Below are 18193 nucleotides of genomic sequence, written 5' to 3' on the forward strand. Positions count from 1 at the left end.
TTACACTGTATCATAAAAGAGTTTATTATTTCACAGTTTCAGTTGTCGGATTTAGATTTTGCTTATTAATTTACGCTAGAAAAGTTTTAATTTTGCTCAGTTGCAGAGAAAATTTATCTTTGCTCTGCAACTCTTGTGAAGAAAGAAATAAATGAACCTCAAAACTGATTTAATCCTAGGTGGAAATTACATGAATTAATTACATTATATTACATAGACTATATTAAATTGACTCAACTAACAAAATTGAACCGAATCAACGTGTTGATTCTAGATGAACACAAACTAGTTCTGCATAAAACCCCCCCTATTCATTAGAGGCTATTTTTTTGTAATTCAGTACAGTAGTTTGTTTATTCTTCTAGATTAATCCTTATCTTGTATTGAAAAAACCTTTTATGATCTCATAAAATTTATTGAACCCAGAAAACATGGAAATTTAGAACAGAAAGTACAGAATCTAGCAAAAACTTGTTTTGCTATTGTCATTTACATGCAGAAACAATATTATTTATCTCATAAATTTTGTGAAGTATTATAAAGTTACAAATAGTTTATCCTATCTCTTTCTTCTCATGCAATTCGACACTATCCTTTTCAACTTTGATATCGGGGGAGACGTCAAAGTGAACACTATCCTTTTCCACTTTGACATCGGGGAAAATGTTTCCTGCTTCACCAGATCCGGGATTGGATACTCCGCGAAATCTGAAATGAGAGCTAATGCTGGATAGTCTCTTACCCAGCGTTGTTGAACTCTTGTCGCTGGGGCATCTCTTCAATTGGTTGGTTTTCGCGTCTGATTCGCTGTTGTCCGGCTGATTGTTCAACGAAGCTGTCTCCGCCTTGTGACTGCTCAGTTTTGGTAGATGTCCGCTTATATTAGACAATCGTCTGCTCAACGAATTACGTTTCTCTTTCTCTTCACTTACGTTGTGCTTGGAATTATTGTCTTTATCCTTATCAGACTTGATTAGATGTGCGCTAAGGTTGGAGAATCGTCTACTCAACGAATTCCGCTTTTCCTTATCCTCTTTCAAATCCTGATTAGAAGTGTTTGGTTTTTCTTTACAATCAGTCTTATTACGAGAGAGTGCCCCACTCAATTTTTGAAATGTCTTTGAGATGCTTGTTTTGCTATCTTTTGATGATTTTTCAGAACCTTCAGTGACATTAGTTTCCGATGTTTGGTTTTCTTCATTATCTGGTGTTACGTTCTCTTCAACATCCAACTCTGAATTACTACTAGATTTTTCTGTTTCTTTCATTTCTATTCCTGATTTACTGCTACGAGTTAAATTTCTCAATATTCTCTTTAAAGTTCCACTTTTACCTTCCTTCCTGCAATTTTCATTAGAACTCGATTCAAGATCAGTAACGTTCATTACCGACTCATTCTCAATGTCATCGTCGTCTACGTCGCTTTCTAATGACGGAAAAATGGCAGCTTCTTCGAAATTCTCAGTGGGCAGAATGTTGTGAACTCCTGGCCTTCTACCTACAATTGAAAACTGCGAATCGTCACTGGATAGCTCGTTGCCGCTGTCCAGTTTCGGGAAACAGACATTTGAAATTTCTGTTGTAGCTGCTGACATGTTGATAATGCAAAATTATTTCTCCAAAATTCTAGCAGATCTTTGTCATTGTGTTTTGTTTGCCACGTAAATAAATTAGAGGTTCTACCATATCAACAAGCTGACTAGTCAGCTGCTAATATTTTTCTAGCTGGCTGAGTATTTCCACTGCCTCTTTTCAAATCTAGATATTATGAGAAGTAAAAGAAAATAATATTTTTAAAATATTGAAATTGTTTTTTAATATAAATAAGTAATTTCTAATAAAAAATAATCATGTCACTTCTTTCAACTTATTTTATAATATGGTAAAATAAGAAGATAACATTAAACTTTATACAAGCACTTTGATAAAATTATATTTTTTGATTGGTCAATGTTTTATTAGCCATTATAATGAACAAATGAATAAATATGACTAATTTTTTTTCTTTTTGTGAATGCTTAATTGAACATGTGCGACTATAAATATACTTTAAAATATTTGTTTTATAATATCAAACTTAAAAAAATTACTAATTACATTGAAGCAATGTTGTTATTTATAACCTAATCTTAAAACACGTCTCTTTTGAAAGAATAATATCAATTTATTATTTGTTTCGTTTGGAGTCCAACTTTTCATTAATGTGGAATGGGTGATATCGTAAGATCGATTTTTTTTCTTTAAATGTTTGTATTATGTTATTACCTTTTTTATTAGCTATCAAACAATATATTCTACATTTTTTACATCTAATTTGTCTCTTTGTATTTAATATTACAGACTCTAGAAGTATCCGATTTCATGCCTTCCAATTTCTTTTTTCCCTGAATAAATCATTCCTGATACTACAGTATTGAATTATTATGAATTCTATTGATTATTCTGTTGATTTCTAATGAATAAACCCTTGAAGGGTAAAATAATTGTTTTTATCAATATTTAATTAAAAGCATTAATATAGGGTTGGACAGGGAGGTATGGATGATTTGAAATAACAGTTACACTCATTTTTAAACGAAACTCAAAATTTATTTTTCCAGTGTGTACCTTTGATGTTACCATTATAAAAATTAAAGAGGAAAAAATTAAAACATTGGTTATCTAAGAAAAATAACATGTGTTAAATGCTGTCCGTTTTTGTCCATACACTCCTTTAGACGTTGTGAGAAGTTGTCCATACTCATCTAGCATTGCACGTGGTACCGCTCGAATTTGTTGTGTTATTTTAGACTCAGGGCTTCAAGGGTTTGTGGTTTGTTTATTTATATAGGTGCTTTTAGGAAGCCTCATGAAAAATAGTCACAAGGTGACTGGTCTGGTGACCGAGGAGGCCACTCCACATCTCCAACGAAAATAACGAAATGAGGCGCCCAGGGAAGGTCTGCCGTAGAAATTCCATAGCTGCTTTTGATGTATGGCATGTCGCCCCATCTTGTTGAAACCATACAGTATTGACGTTGATATGTCGTCTTCTCAATTGTGGCAGAAAAATTTACGCAGCATAGTTAGGTAACAATCCGTATTGACAGTGACGGTTCGACCGTTTTCTTGAAAAAAGTAAGGGCCAACCCTTGAAGCCCTGAGTGGAACAATAACACAAGAAATTCGAGCGGTACCACATGCAATGCTTTAGAGGAGTATGGACAACTTCTCACAACGTCCGTCTACAAGAGTGAATGGACAAAAACGGATAACATTAAAACAAATGTTATTTTTCGTACATAATCAATGTTTTAATTTTTCCCTCTTCAATTTTTATAATGGCAACATCAAAGGTACACACTAAAAAAATTTGAGTTTCGTTTAGAAATGAGTGTGTAACAGTTATTTCAAATCATCCATACCTCCCTGCCCAACCCTATATTTACTTGACTGACTGAAGAGTAAACAGTAATTTACGCTCTGATCAGCTACTGATTTTCAAAAATGAATGCTACTGACTACCAAAAATAGTTGTTTTTTAGTCTTATGTAATGTAATGAAATCTATTAAAGTTTATATTAATACATCAGCAAAAAAAACATGGTCTTAAAAGAGTTTAAACTAATTTTATAGCCAAAATGGTTACGTTTATACTCTATGTTTGAAAGTTTTAAAAATAATTTCTCATTTCAAAAAAAGCAAAGACCTTTGTTACTTGTATATAAGACGGATACCACGATACTAAAACCTTGACACTAAACAAATTATTTTACTTTGTAGTATATAAATTATTATCAATTGAGAAATATATCTCTCGTGTTCCTTTCAACCAATCCTGAAGTCAATGTTGTCACCAAACTGCAAATCAATCAGAAAAGCAGGGTGACCTCCGTACAGCACTTAGCACTTATTTAACTCTATTAAACATAGAGTACAAGTTTAGCACTCTATTAAACATAAGGTGTTCAACAACTAAAATAAATAAGCTATTAAACAACCTCGTTATAGTACGTTTTAAGGGCCCGCTCAAAAAAAGTACTATTAAGATGTCTGTACTAAATCAGGCTACTAAAGCAAGGTTGAAAGATGTATGGACGTTTCAAGGGACTGCAGATAAAATATACTATAACAGAGTGTACTACAATGAGGTTCCACTGTTTTTAGTATTTAGACTAAGATATTCATGTGTGTTGTCATGTGATTCATTCAAACTGTGTTGAGAAAGAGTTGAGTACGTTTTCAGTAAGTAGTAGAATTCAGTTAGTAGTAAGAGTAGTTTTTTTTGTATGTACGTATTATGAGATTTATTTGAACTGTGTTGAGAGTTTGTACATTTCAAGGGACTGAAGCAAAAATGCACTATGACGGGGTGTACTATATCGAGAACCCACTGTTTTAAGTGTGCAGATTCATTTTTGTTTTCATGTGACTTATTCAAACTATTTTGAGGAAGAGTTGAATGGTACGTTTTTCAAGTAGTAGTATTTAGTTAGTAGGATAGAGAATTTTCTTAAGCCGTGTCCACACTGAACAAATGTTCGACATACATGTTTGTTGAGGAGCTTAGGGACAAACATTTTTAAAAGTTTGGACAATCATTGTTTGTCAAACAAAAAATTATTTTTTTCCAAACATTTTCAGTTTTGACAGCTGTAAAACATAAAACCTGTTCTTTCCACTAATATTTTGTTTGGTGACGCGTCCACACTGGCCACGGGCAAAAATTGTTTGTCAAACATAATAAAATTTGCCCAAACTTTTTCTACAAACATGTTTGTCGAACATTTTTTTAGTGTGTACGTATTTTAAGATTCATTCAAACAGTGTTGTGGAAGATTTAAAGAAGAAAATCGTGTTTGATCTTTGAATTAATTCGTTACTTTTCTCTGAACAGCAGGTAAAACAGAAGAGACAGAGAAAGGTGAACGCAAAGGCGGTCTCGAAGGAGATAATCGACCACGAAGACAGCTCTGGAAACGAGGGCGGCGGAGAGAGAGGGCCGAAGAAAGAGACGCAGGCGGGAGACGCCAACCACTCTAGCGCCGCGTCGGCTAAGCAGTCGCGCGTCACCACGCCTAGCAAAGACGCAGCAGCCGAAGACACCGCCACTGAGAAGCACGCCAAGCAGGAGAAGAAGAAGAAGGATGGCGAGTCTAAGAAGAAAAAGAAGAAGAAGGATACTGGTCCCATGCACTTCACCATGAGTGAACCACGAGCGGTCGGTGATTTGGATGAGTCCACCTTTAATGAGGTTGGTTTAATTTCATGGGTTTGTTTATATAAGGTTAATCTTGATTGGGTGGGTTTGAAGTTGGTTAGGTTAGGTTGGACTTGGTTGTATTAGTTCAGGTTTAATTAGATTCATTGAAAAACCTTGCCTAAATTGAAATATATATATATATATATAGATATATATATATATATATATATATATATATATATATATCTATATATATATATATATATATATATATATATATATTAGACTAATTCAGTTAAATAAAATCATCTCAACTAAAAACAATTTAATAAACAGGAGAAACATGTATAAAAATTCAAAATCAAAGCACCTTTTTTCCAACTTGATTTTATTTCTCACAACATGTTTTGCTTATAATGACATTTTCAAGTAAGTGAGTAAAATTAGGGAGCGATTTGACTCACTGGTCGCGTTGATAAGCTATAGCTTAGATAAATTAAGAATCACTCGCTTGCTACTCACGTTGGAAGGGTGACCGCTTGAGCAAACTTCTCTGAATATGATTCATGAGTTGTAAAATAGCTGTATGGTAGCTCGTAACCCACCTAAAACTGTAGGTTCATTCATATTTCATTATCATCCGCCTCATTTATAGCCTGTTTGGATGGCTTCTATTCAGCGAGTTTATGTACTGCAATGTTTTGATACTGATAAAAGATGCAACAATGGCTTGAAAAATTCCGTCCAATCTACATTACCCACGCGCAAGCCTAGAGCTCATGTGGGCATCACCCTAGGCAAAAAAGTACAAGTATATTTGAATTGAATTGGTTGTTCATTTCTAAAGATAGATTCAATATCTACTTCATTCAAGTTTATTATTTGTGATTACATTTTTCTAAATTGCATGAACTGTTTTCAGCTTAAGGAATAGATTAATGTAGTTGGAATTGAAATTTAATCCATTTGTTTCAGTGCAAAGAAAAGATGCGACCTGTCAAAAAGGGCGTTGAAGGCGCTTGATAATCCCGATCAAACCCTGAGTGAACAAGAACAGTTGACTCACACGAGACAGTGTCTGGTCGAAATCGGCGATCAGATCGACAAGTGCTTGAAGCAGTACAAGGATCCAGAAACAATCAAGAAATGGAGAACGTGAGTAGCTTCGTAAATTATAATTTTTGGCTATACTATACTATTTTTGGCTGTTGAACCAAAAAATACTCTCACTATTTATTGATTATTAGTGGCAGATCTAAATCTTTCCAAGTAGTATTGTTTGAGATATGTATCTAGAAACGAACGATTATGGTTAAAACTGAATTGGAAATAATTAATATTTCAAATAAATTGGATTAAAAATATAGTATCAAATTTGAATACTTCTTTATTTGGTGGAGAAATCAGTAGTGGATGATTCAAGTTGAGTGAATGGTCTATCAAATTGACATACTTATGTTCTCCTGGCCAAACACTACGTAAAATCACAAAGGAATTGGAAATATACAGTGTAGGCATTTGAGACCTATGAGCTTTATATGTGTTATATATCTGCCATACGCTAAATAAATAAACTACGTTACCTGACAAATTCAAGTAAAATTTGATAACATTTGGAAAATGGACGATTTTTTCTATAATTTTTCATTATCACATTCCATTAAAGTTCGTTTGAATACGTTATTATTATAATATGAGGTTTCTATTCCTTTTTGTGCTTGGTGTAGGGTGACATCTTTGAATGAATTCAGTATTTGATAGCATCAATCAAGCCTCATCAAATAATAAATACATCACAGTTTTTTCATTGCGGACTTGGTATCTAGTTATATACAGCCGTGTTTCGGATGATCACGTTAACCGTTGGTCCCGGCTGCCTAAAAACAGTCGTTCGTTATGTCATGTCAGATGCCCTAAAATTGGTCAGGTGCGACCTGAAAACTATGACACCAGACCTGAGACAGCCATGTCAATCGATATTATGTAATCTATTATGAAAAAACGAATGCTAAAATAATTTTAATAACTTGATTATTCTTATTTTTCTATAAATTGATAAAGTTTTGTCATCTTTTCCAGGAATCTATGGTTCTTCGTATCTAAGTTCACGGAGTACGATGCCAAGAAACTCTATAAATTGTATAAACATGCTTTGAAGAAATCGAAACAAAAGAGTGACGACAAGGTAAGATGACATCATGTTTACATCAACAATAATAATATTGTGAATAGTTATTTGTGCAACTAGTGCGCAAAGTGACAGTTTGCTGCACCGAAAGAAACGTTTACGCACGAGCCGTAGGCGAGGGCGGAATGGTTTCTTGAGTGCAGCAGAGGAACTTTGCGCACGTATTTCACATTAATTTTTTCCTACAGTCACCATTGAATATGAAAAGTGGTTGATTATGGGTAAAATGATGGCTGAAATCCATCAAATGTTTGTATAATTTTGTTATTAATAACAACTTTAATTTAATTTAAACTTGATAATCTAATTGAAAATTAATAATCGATAATTTATTCAAATTAAAAATTTAATTAATCCAATTAATTTGAAAATTTGAATAATTCTGAGTAAATCTTAATTTCTAAATAATTTTTCAACCAATCAATTTATGAATGAAAAAATATTATTTGAAATAATGAATAATTAATAATATTCAAAATGTATAATTTAATGAGTTCTCATTTTTATTTATTTGAAAATCATAAAACATATAGATAGAACAAATTTGCATTCAAAATACACGCCAACAATATCAACAGCTGATTGGGCGGCAGAGTAATACTTTGCGCACTAGAGCGGAAAAGTGATTCTTTGCGGCCTGCAATCAGTGCAGAAATGGTCACTTTCCAAGGTACCTGTAGGAAAAAGTATTTTTATACTGTCCATCTATTATAGTTAGCCTGCAATCCAGGTCTGGATTTCTACTCTAGTTGTAGAATGTTGTTAATCTTATCCAATGTGCAGCAAACTGGTCCAAACGACAATATTATAGTGTTGAATAACCTAGTTTTTTAGTATAACTTATTTCTCTTATCATCTGATGTTACAAATAAATTTAAATAAAATTGATATTTCAACTTCACTTTTTGCTTTATTTTTCTCAATAATGTTGCAATCATGCATTATATTAATTTTTATTACATAGAGATCGTTTGACTGTTGTCGATTTTAACTTTTCTCTACAACTTGTAGAAGTTTCATCTACAGTTTCAAGCGGAATATCCTGTTCAACATTGTAATTAATGGCTGCTCACTCGTAAATGTTTATATTCTTGGATACAAATTGTTTACTTTTTCTAATTGTAGGATAAACATAAAGAAGGGAAGGATAGTTCGAGTAGGAAGAGGAGAGCCGAAGATGACAAATCCAATGAAGCGGTACCTTCACCTTCAAAAAAGCAATTTCATGGAAGGTAAAACATTTTACATAATTATTGTCAACTTGTGAAATGGAGATCTTGTATTCCAATAAATATTACTATATCAACATTATGGGCCGGTTTCAGAGCTCGGGATTTAGCTAAGTTCTAGACTTTAAACAGCTGGAGTCAGAAAATTGGCTTTCCGAAACGGGGCATAGTCGTAGTCAGTTACGTTTAATTTAAATTTTGAAAAACTAAAAAATTGAATACAAAATAAAATAAAGAGAAAATAGTGTAAAGTTTCAGCTATGTTGAATCATTTAGGAATGTTTCATTTCGTCAAGGAAAACGTTTCCAATTATAAAAATGAGAAAATAGATTTATTTTGCTGCAACCATTTACTGCGACTACGCCCCGTTTTGGAAAGCCAATTTTCTGAGTCCAGCTGTTTAAAGTCTAGAACTTACCTGAATCTCGAGCTCGGAAACCGGCCCTATATCATTTTGAAGGTTTTTTTTTTAATCTGATTTAGCATTTTTTTCAGTTGACCTATTTATTATTTATTCTATTTATTCACTCTTCATTTATTATTGTGTTCTATCTTTCTCAGAGAGAAAGACGAGAAAGCGTCGACTGAGAGCAGTGGCAGCAAGGACGCGTCGAAAGAGGAGCGCAGCCGCACCGGAGAGCGAATCAGAGCAGACAGCGGCGGAAGCAGCGGCACTGGAGGGCCGTCACGGTCGGCGGCCGCTCCCGCTCCGGGATTCAGGGGCGCTCCGGCCGCCGGCGACAGTCGCGGCGGCAATGTCAACAGTCCTCATCCCAGGCCTGCCGACGGCGCTGGTGATCGCTGGTCTGGAGGAGGCAATAGGTATATTCATTTTTGTCATAGTCATTCAATTTCAGCTGTTTTCCATGCATGAAATCAAGCCGGTAAACAGCTGTTTGCAGAACAAATAAACATATGATTCTCTTTACAGCATACTCTACTGTAATGAAACCATATGTTTTCTTTACAGTCGAGTATGTTTTCTAGTTCCGAAATAGGAACAGCAAAACTGCTACAAAAAAAAACACCTTCAGCGCTCCAGGTGGAAATTTGTCAACTTCCACAAAATTCCTGATTCGGAATTTGTAAACTAGGTTATGTTTATAGAATGCATGTAGTAACGTCAGCACAAGCAGGTAATGTTTTATATTTCTCAATTATTCTTCTTTAGATTATTATGACAAAAAAAAGTGTACGTTACTTGGACGTGAATGTCTTTTGCAGTGCTCGAATGAAATTCTAGTCTCGGGTAACGCCTCGACTAGAAACATCATTCTCGCCTGCAAAAGGCTCCTTCCTTGTGACGTAAGATACTATTACGACAGTAAATTATGTATATCCTCTAGAGTTTTTATAAGTTTATATAGGGTATTTTAAAAACACAATAAAAAATTATCAAATGTACACTATATTGCAACACTAAGGCTAGGTACACACCAGTTAGTCAAGACAAGACTAGTCACGATTAGTCACAATACTTCACATAGTTGCTTATGAAGCAACACACACCGATTAGTCGTTGCAATTAGACTTGTCTTCATAAAAAACTATGTGAAGTATTGTGACTGAACGTGTCTTGTCTTTTCTCGACTAACTGGAGTGTGCCTAGCCTAATAGTTTTAACCATAGATAAAGGATAAGCATAAGCACCTATATTTCTTGTCTCTGTTTCAACTCTTCAAGAGCCATTTTCAAGTGTAAATTTGATTGCAAGGATACTTTTTATGATTTATTAATCAGTAGCCCTAAAAAGAAGAGTAAATAGGGTATTTTATAGTATGTATATGTAGGGTATTTTCATGATACGGTATTTTTTTTGTCATGGAATCAATACTTTAGAAAGCACGGAACAGATTGATGAATTGAGCTGGTTTCGCACACAACAGTGACAGTGAACAGTGGAGATATAATTCCCACGAGTTCTAATTGAACTATTTCCAGTCAACCCTGCCTTGTGATTATAAATAATATCATTAGAACTTATGGAAATAATGATTTCTCTTTAATATTGATATAGAAATAACTACATAGTACCCTTTCTTGAACCTTTATACATGAACACTACTTATTTATTTAGCGTATGGCAGATACACAACAAATATATAGCTCATGAGTCTTAAATGCCTAGATATACACTGTATATTTCCAAATTTTTTGAGATGTTCTGTAGTTTTTGGTCAGGAGAACATAAGTTTCTGACCGCCATTATTTGCTAGTTCATTTAGCGTTACCCAATGTGCACCATGGAGGCGAACTAGCGTTACACACATTTAAGTTAAAATCTTATTGCTGGAACAATTTTGAGGTTAAAGAAGGTTAAAACTCAATTTTAAATTTTCACAGAAAAAAATTATTAAAATCATCTTTACCATTACAAATGTCCATAATTGCTTCAAATTGTAATTTATCCCATGAAAACAATCCAAATATAGAATTTCTGTTTGAAATTTGCACCCAAAAACGTTTAGCTATGTTGCTAAGCTGGTTACTAAGATAACATAATAATAACATACAGGGTCTGTATAATAAGTAACCGGACTGACCTCAGGAAATTTTTTATTGGCAAAATATGTACAATTTTTCATTAGATATCTTCAAAGTAGTCCCTATTGGAGTCGATAACACGCTAATACCGGATTTTCAAATCCCTGAACGCTCCCTGGAAGTCAGCAACCTCTATGCTGTCTAGAGCCCTCGTAGTAGCACGTTGAACGTTTTCCAGAGTCCCGAACCGTGTCTCCTTAAGTTGTCTCTTGATCTTGGGGAACAAAAAGAAGTCCGGTGGTGCCATATCCGGGCTGTAAGGAGGATGTGGCAACGTTACCCTCGACTATTTGGCCAACTGCTCGGTGACGAGCAGGCAGGTGTGCGACGGAGCATTGTCGTGATGGAGGATCCACGAATCGGCAATCCCCGGACGGACTCGATGAACCCGGGCGGTTAGTCGACGGAGCAGCTCTGTAGTACTGGCCGTTCACAAAAAGTTTGTGCCACCCGGGCAAACTGTAAACGACCAGTTGAAATATAATTTATATAATTTCCATGAGTTCCCATTGGATTATTTCAGGCGAGTGTGGATAGTATCATTAAAACGTATAAGAATGATTTTACCTCTGCAACGGTCACTTTCTCTGACACTGATGTGTGGTAATTCACCTTAATACTAACCCAACACCGACATTGAAGACTGTAACATAAATATTACGTTTTTCATAAAAATTGAAAATAGAACTGTAGAATTGATATTTTTATCAATAAACTTTTATTTGATTTTGAAAACAGAATTTTAATAAGTTAGCATGTGGTCATTAAGATACACTAGCTCTTGTTCACGATAGTTCTCACTCACCTTCATGGGGTTAAATCGGGAACTTTTCAGACTGCCCTCGTATTAATGAAATCATAAATTTGCAATGTTTCGTGAACTGGTTTTCTAAACCTTGAGAATGCGTATTTCGACCTGAATCTCTATTCTGTACGACATTTCTAGTATACTGTAGATTATATTGCTTTGTTGTATTTGTTATGCTATATTTGTTTGTGTGTCAAATATAACTAAATAGATGAATAAATTGTAATATTTTGTTGTAGATTCTCTGGCAACAATGATAAACGAGATAGAGATCGATATGATCAGTATCCGAGATCTGGTGGTTACAGAGATCGAGACAGAAATCACCGAGGCTCAAACAACAGAAGGTAATCACTCTACATTTCCAAATTCTCTACAGATTTACATCACCTATTGAATCTTGGCATAGATTTGAGCATTTAATACATCAAGACGATTTCTGTAACATTTGTATTGAATCCTCATTTTCGTGGCAACCACTCATTGACGATCTTGTCTATATTTTTTAATTTTAAACAGCTTTGCCCTTAATTAGCCTGCACACTTGGTCAAGAAATTGTAGCGTCCACTAGCTGTTGCGGGAACACGGAATTGCAAATGCCATGTTCATTTCAGTTCTGGACATTTCCAATACCGCGTTCCCTTAGTAGCTAGTAGTTGCTAATAATGTCCCTGTGTACTGCATGCTTTAGATGAACTATTGTGAACACACAATTAGTCCAATATTAAAAGATGCTAGCAGCTACTTCAACATTCTTTACATTAGAGAAAGTTATATTATATAAAATCCTTTGCTGTTCATGGTATAGGTCGTTTATGTTTCAAATTTAAAGCTGAATTTTCGTTAACTCAAGCCGACTACTGTCTATTATTACTGTTTTGGCCGGGTGATATTGTAAGAACGGCACAGTGTGAGAGACTACTATCATCACATATTTAACAAAAATAAAATGCAATAAAAATGCAATATTGGTATGGAGAGGCTCCAGTCTCAAAAATTTAGATAGAGTTTTTAGAATGCCAAAGAGAGCTGTGAGAGCAATAAAAGGTCTTAAGCCATTAGAGTCCTGCAGAGAGTATTTTAACGATGTAGGACTACTTCTAAGCCTGCACTGCAAATTTTCGAAGTGATTATGTATATAAGAGATGAATAATTTATAAGAAACTGTGACATACATAATTATGACACAAGAAGTAAGAGTAAATTTTCTGCACAATACCACAGGACAGCTCAGTATGAGAAAAAACCTTGTTATATCAAATTTATGAGTAAACTGCCGTCAGCTTTGAGAAAAAATGAGAATAAGGATATTTTCAAAAAGCTATTGAAAAAATATCTAGCAAACGGGGTATACTACATTGTTAAAGAATTTATGGATGTAGAATGAGACTTTTGGGAGGGTTGAATTGTAATGTATATTGTAGAATGTGACGTATATATATGTTTATTTGTATTCTTTTATTTTTTGGACAAATAGTCCTTTTTGACGATTTCCTATACTCTTTTAAGAGCCTCCAGGAGAAAATTCAATCAAATCAAAAATAGCTACTAGGACTATAGGCTTGAGTTGAAAGTAAAATTTTCTTAGATATAAACGCCCTATACCATGCGATATCTTCTTATGTTATTTCTTCTCTATGCTATATACTATTAACATGTCATACTATATTTATTAATCATGTCAACTCAAACAACTTGATTTCATGATTAGGATCGATCCTTTTTCAGAAACAACTATTTATTGCGTTTCCTTTTTTTAGATTCCACCAAGGTCCGCCACAGAACTATGGCGGCGGTCACTTTGGGCCTCCACCGCCGTTTGGGGGTGGCGGAGGGGGTGGATCTGGAGGCAGTCCGATGCCCCCCGGGGGCGGTGGCTATCAGAGGTATCAGCAGGGACCGCCCCCAGCATTCGCTAACGACTGGCCGAGAGGCGGCAGACCTGATAAGGAATACAATAATAGGAGAGACTATGATAATAGAAGGCCTCACAATACTACCTCCTAGCTAAGTTCCCTCACTGATCCATAGACATTTGTGATCCTACTCAAAAATATATAACAAATTATTTTTTAAACATTGAGTGAGTGTGCGTGCATACGTAAGTGGAGTGCTTTTCATTGGAATGGATTGATTTACGTGAGCACAAGAATTGATGATTACATCAGTCTACAGAAGTGAAATATTTAGTATAATTTTTTAGGGTTTACTAGAGTCTAGTAATAAACAGTCGAAATTTCTCTCGAAATCGCAACAAACGTTTTGTAAATAAAGCTATCAATGTAGGAACTTGTAAAAAAATATTTATTCCAATTCTGCTTGTTTGTAATGTAGTTTCCAATTTGGAATCTAGTAGAAGACAAAAAATTTTCTTTTGAATTCAGTTCAATATTGTAGTTTTAAGCATTAATATAGTGCTGTAAATAGTTTTGTTTTATAAAAATGTATGATTTATTACATTGAATAATATTGAACTAAACTAGATCTACGTGAAGAGATGAAGGCTATTATCAAAGACAACGTTTTGTTTTAGTAATTCTCTCATACAAATTAAACAATTCAACTGTTATGAAGCAGGAACAATTCAGACTATTTTGCATTCAGATTATTAAATGGAGCAATAATATTTAAGACTATAGACATTCAGGAAAAGGTTCCTAATGCCATAGCTGTACATTTGGGCCTTGTTTTGTTCGCTTCTTAAATTTTGTCTAGGAAATTAATTTCAACTAAATTTCAGTAAAATTAGTATTTTAATCCTGATTATACTTTTTGTTAAATTTCATTTTATTGCAGATTTCTTGTTCGAATCTATTGAAATCGTATTCGATTGAGCTTCGATAAACTTCATCTCATTCATTCCAAAATATTCTCAATTGTACGATGTTTTAATTATATTTTAACTCTAATTTTGATATGTGTGACTCTGATAGGAAATTCAAGTTGTGAGTGATTGCAAGCAGCTTCGCTATTTTAACGTACATAAGAATTTACTTTTTCATGCGATGTAAATAATAATCAATTTGTAAGAATGTACGATAGTCATGTAAATATAGTAAACAAGTTACATTACTTACCTAATTGAATCTTCAACACTGTTGTGATCATAGATTTCGAAACAAATGAGCTCGTTTTTCTTGTTCTAATTGTTACCATTATTAACAATTGATTTGAGCATTTATTGGAGATTTTTTTTAGTTTTCTATAAAAATTAAATAAAATACATTGGATTGTTTCGATTAAATATTTCTTCATCCGAAGTCTCTTATCTTTATCAATACTGTAGCTACTATATGGTGGACTTGGTATCTATTTGTGCTTTCACTCAAGAACTTTGATGGATATTGTATTATACAATGATATTGAAAGGCTTTATCATTGTTGAACTGAAATGATTCCTCTGCTGAATTTGTATTGAAAAATTATCGCTTGAATTTTAATCATCGTCTCAAATCTAGTCTTATGTTGTTGATTAAAACTGGTCTAAGCAGGAATGTTCAATCTTCATCCTTTGCACAAGTTATATTAATAAAATCACCGTTATTTTCAAGTTATATTATTCAATATATTCTTAGATATCACAGAATTGCATGTATGAGAAATATTCTCTGGAATCTTGAAATATTCTTCCACCTTGTAGAAACTAAAACAGAAAACTAAAACTTCCTTTATTTCTCCTAAGTGTTTCCGCTTGAAATTTATATATTTTCTTTATTTATTTTCTTGAATCCTTTAAATGAAATAGTTGTAAATCATTTTATTGAGTACTCATCTAATTTAAAATTAAAACTTTTTTAAATATATATTTATGGCCGATTTGAATTTCTCGGTGCATGTAATTTCACAGAGGCTCAATAATTATTTCAATTGAATAAATATTGTTTTTATTTGTTTGCTTGGAAACGTTGTACCCATATTTATAAATGATAACCGTATGTACTAGAATAATTATTGATAATGGAAGGTCTAGAGTATTTGAAATTGATGGTTAATAATTATAATCTCCTAAAAATAAACTTGAGAATTTGAAAACGTATTTAGTACTCTATCAATGAAAACTATTTTTATGTAATAGATTTGTGAATAATACAGGGATGATTTGTACTATTCAACTGTCTTTAATATTAGTTAGTTTTCAAAATAAACACCTAAGGCCCATAATATGCACCATCTCTGCTTAAAGGGTGTTGAATCAAGTGTTGGTTTTTAAACACGAGATGAAACAAATCATAATAAATGCCGCCATACTTTCGTGTATATTATGGTTAGTTATAATCTCGAAATGCTTCAGAACCTTTATATTAATGTAGGATTTTTGTATTCTCTTCTATTCTATATTTTTCATTCACCTTATCAAATTTTGTTTAACATTTCTGCATTACTTCAAATAAGCGAATGATAATATGATAGTGAAGGTACTTACTCAAATTTTATGGCCGAGAAAGTATCATTTCTCGTTTGTCATACGTCAAAAATTATAAGTCATTAACAATACGCAACCACTGCAAAACAAACCTATATAATTTCAGCAATATAAATCTTAGGGAAAGCGATTGGGTTCCAGGGTCGTCGTGCTGGTATTTATTTACTCGCTCTACTGTTAGACGAGCACTTAGCTCCACTAAAAATCATGTACTTCAAAATAGCTTTCCACCTAAATCTGAAGGTCCTTCCATCTCTCATTAGACTGAAACTTATGTGGTATCTTTCTCAGCAATAAAACAATTTTCACTTGATATGATAACTGCTTGTGATATAAATTAGTTCAATGCTTATAAACCTTATTTATATATTTTTTAACTTTCATCTTAAACATCACATACATCCTCCGATTACCGTATTTTCAATGTATTTCTCAGATGTTTCGTATTATTTATTTTATCTATTTTCAATTCAAGCATAGGCCTACGCATTAAGACCGAAAATTAATATGCTTTTGTTTATGATCACAAACATTTTGTGTGTACTATGTAGATAATATATATCTATGTGACTGTAAAAAATATTTTTATTAAATTATATTCGTTATAAAGTGCTTTCTGTCACATACCGCCTCCTTCAGAATCCTCATTCCATTTTTATTCATTTAAAGCTTTACAGAGAAAAGCTAATTGAAATATCGATATGCAAATATTTGGCTAAATTCAATAATATGATGTTATATTAATTAAATAGGCTAAATAACTCATAGTTCCTCTAAACGAACAATTTTTATCAATTGGAGACTTCCAAAACGTACTGTTTTATTGTTTTGTCTTCTAGGATTGGATTATTCAGGTTTTAAAAGTTTGTATTCTGTATTTTGTGGGTCTAATAGATTTAATTTACTAGAGAGGATTAGATGGATTAATCAGACTTAATTTTAGTTTTGTTATGAGTTCAAATTACGTCAGAAATGGTTTTCTTTAAAGATACGTTTTGCTGAAGTCTGCTAACGCCAAAGTAGTTTGCGATCAGTGTGACCTGTTTTTGATTACTTATGATCTCATTATTTTGTCCCAGCGTAATAGTTATTTTTATAATACTATCATGTTTATTATAATTTATAGTGACAAAATCATAGTATTTGACAGATACTTATAGTAGTCTACATTGTTAAGTGGTATAGTGGACATAACTGTCCAAACTTTGCCAGGTCATCAAAAAAAGTAATTTATTCTAAGATTACATAATCCATATTTCTACTTCAAAAATGCTTAGGCTATTCTGAAATAGGGCTAGGCAAATGTTCATTAATTTACAAGTATAAAACCAATCTAAATAATTCATTCCAATGAATATATTGTTATAAGTTTGAATAAAATATTTTCAACTGATCAAGTTAATCAGCGTTAACAATGGTAAAAGATGAGCAATCTATAGCATTTCTTACAATGATGGGGCGAGGCCAGAAATGGGCTTTATTCAAATCTTAGTAGGCCTATGATCTGATGCTGGAGGTATTCAGCCAAGATTGAAGGAGTGGAGATTGACGCTTTTCAAGCTTCCAAGATTGAAGCTGTAAATGACCACGTACACTCCCTTCCTAACAATATCTTTACCAAGTTTGGTTTAGTTTTGTACTTGAAAAGTCACAAACGTTTCCCTCTTATGTTTTTAACGAAATAAAAACTCGTCAGTAACCGATGATTATTGTGAAATTATTGCAAGATAATATGTAAAATTCAACTGACTAATGAGGCTTTGGAATTCTGTAGGGTCAAAGTAGAAAGTTGGCATAGGAAAGATAGTTTATGCTTT

The 18193-nt window shown here is 33.3% G+C and overlaps 2 protein-coding genes across 2 annotated transcripts in view; one reads left to right on the forward strand and one right to left on the reverse strand.

Annotated features, from left to right (window-relative positions):
* Positions 1-16981, forward strand: part of LOC111056006 (chromodomain-helicase-DNA-binding protein 1) — a 65297-nt gene extending 48316 nt beyond the window's left edge. The window contains 8 exon segments of the mRNA XM_039422014.1: positions 4877-5233; positions 6158-6187; positions 6189-6337; positions 7262-7367; positions 8496-8602; positions 9162-9422; positions 12192-12299; positions 13714-16981. Of these exon segments, the coding sequence (XP_039277948.1) occupies positions 4877-5233; positions 6158-6187; positions 6189-6337; positions 7262-7367; positions 8496-8602; positions 9162-9422; positions 12192-12299; positions 13714-13960 (1365 nt within the window). The 3' untranslated portion in view covers positions 13961-16981.
* The window catches only part of LOC111057547 (ion transport peptide-like), a 514789-nt gene that overhangs the window by 277481 nt on the left and 219115 nt on the right, over positions 1-18193 (reverse strand). The window lies entirely within an intron of this gene.

This window comes from Nilaparvata lugens, chromosome 2 (genome assembly GCF_014356525.2).
Source record: "Nilaparvata lugens isolate BPH chromosome 2, ASM1435652v1, whole genome shotgun sequence".
Lineage (NCBI taxonomy): Eukaryota > Metazoa > Arthropoda > Insecta > Hemiptera > Delphacidae > Nilaparvata > Nilaparvata lugens.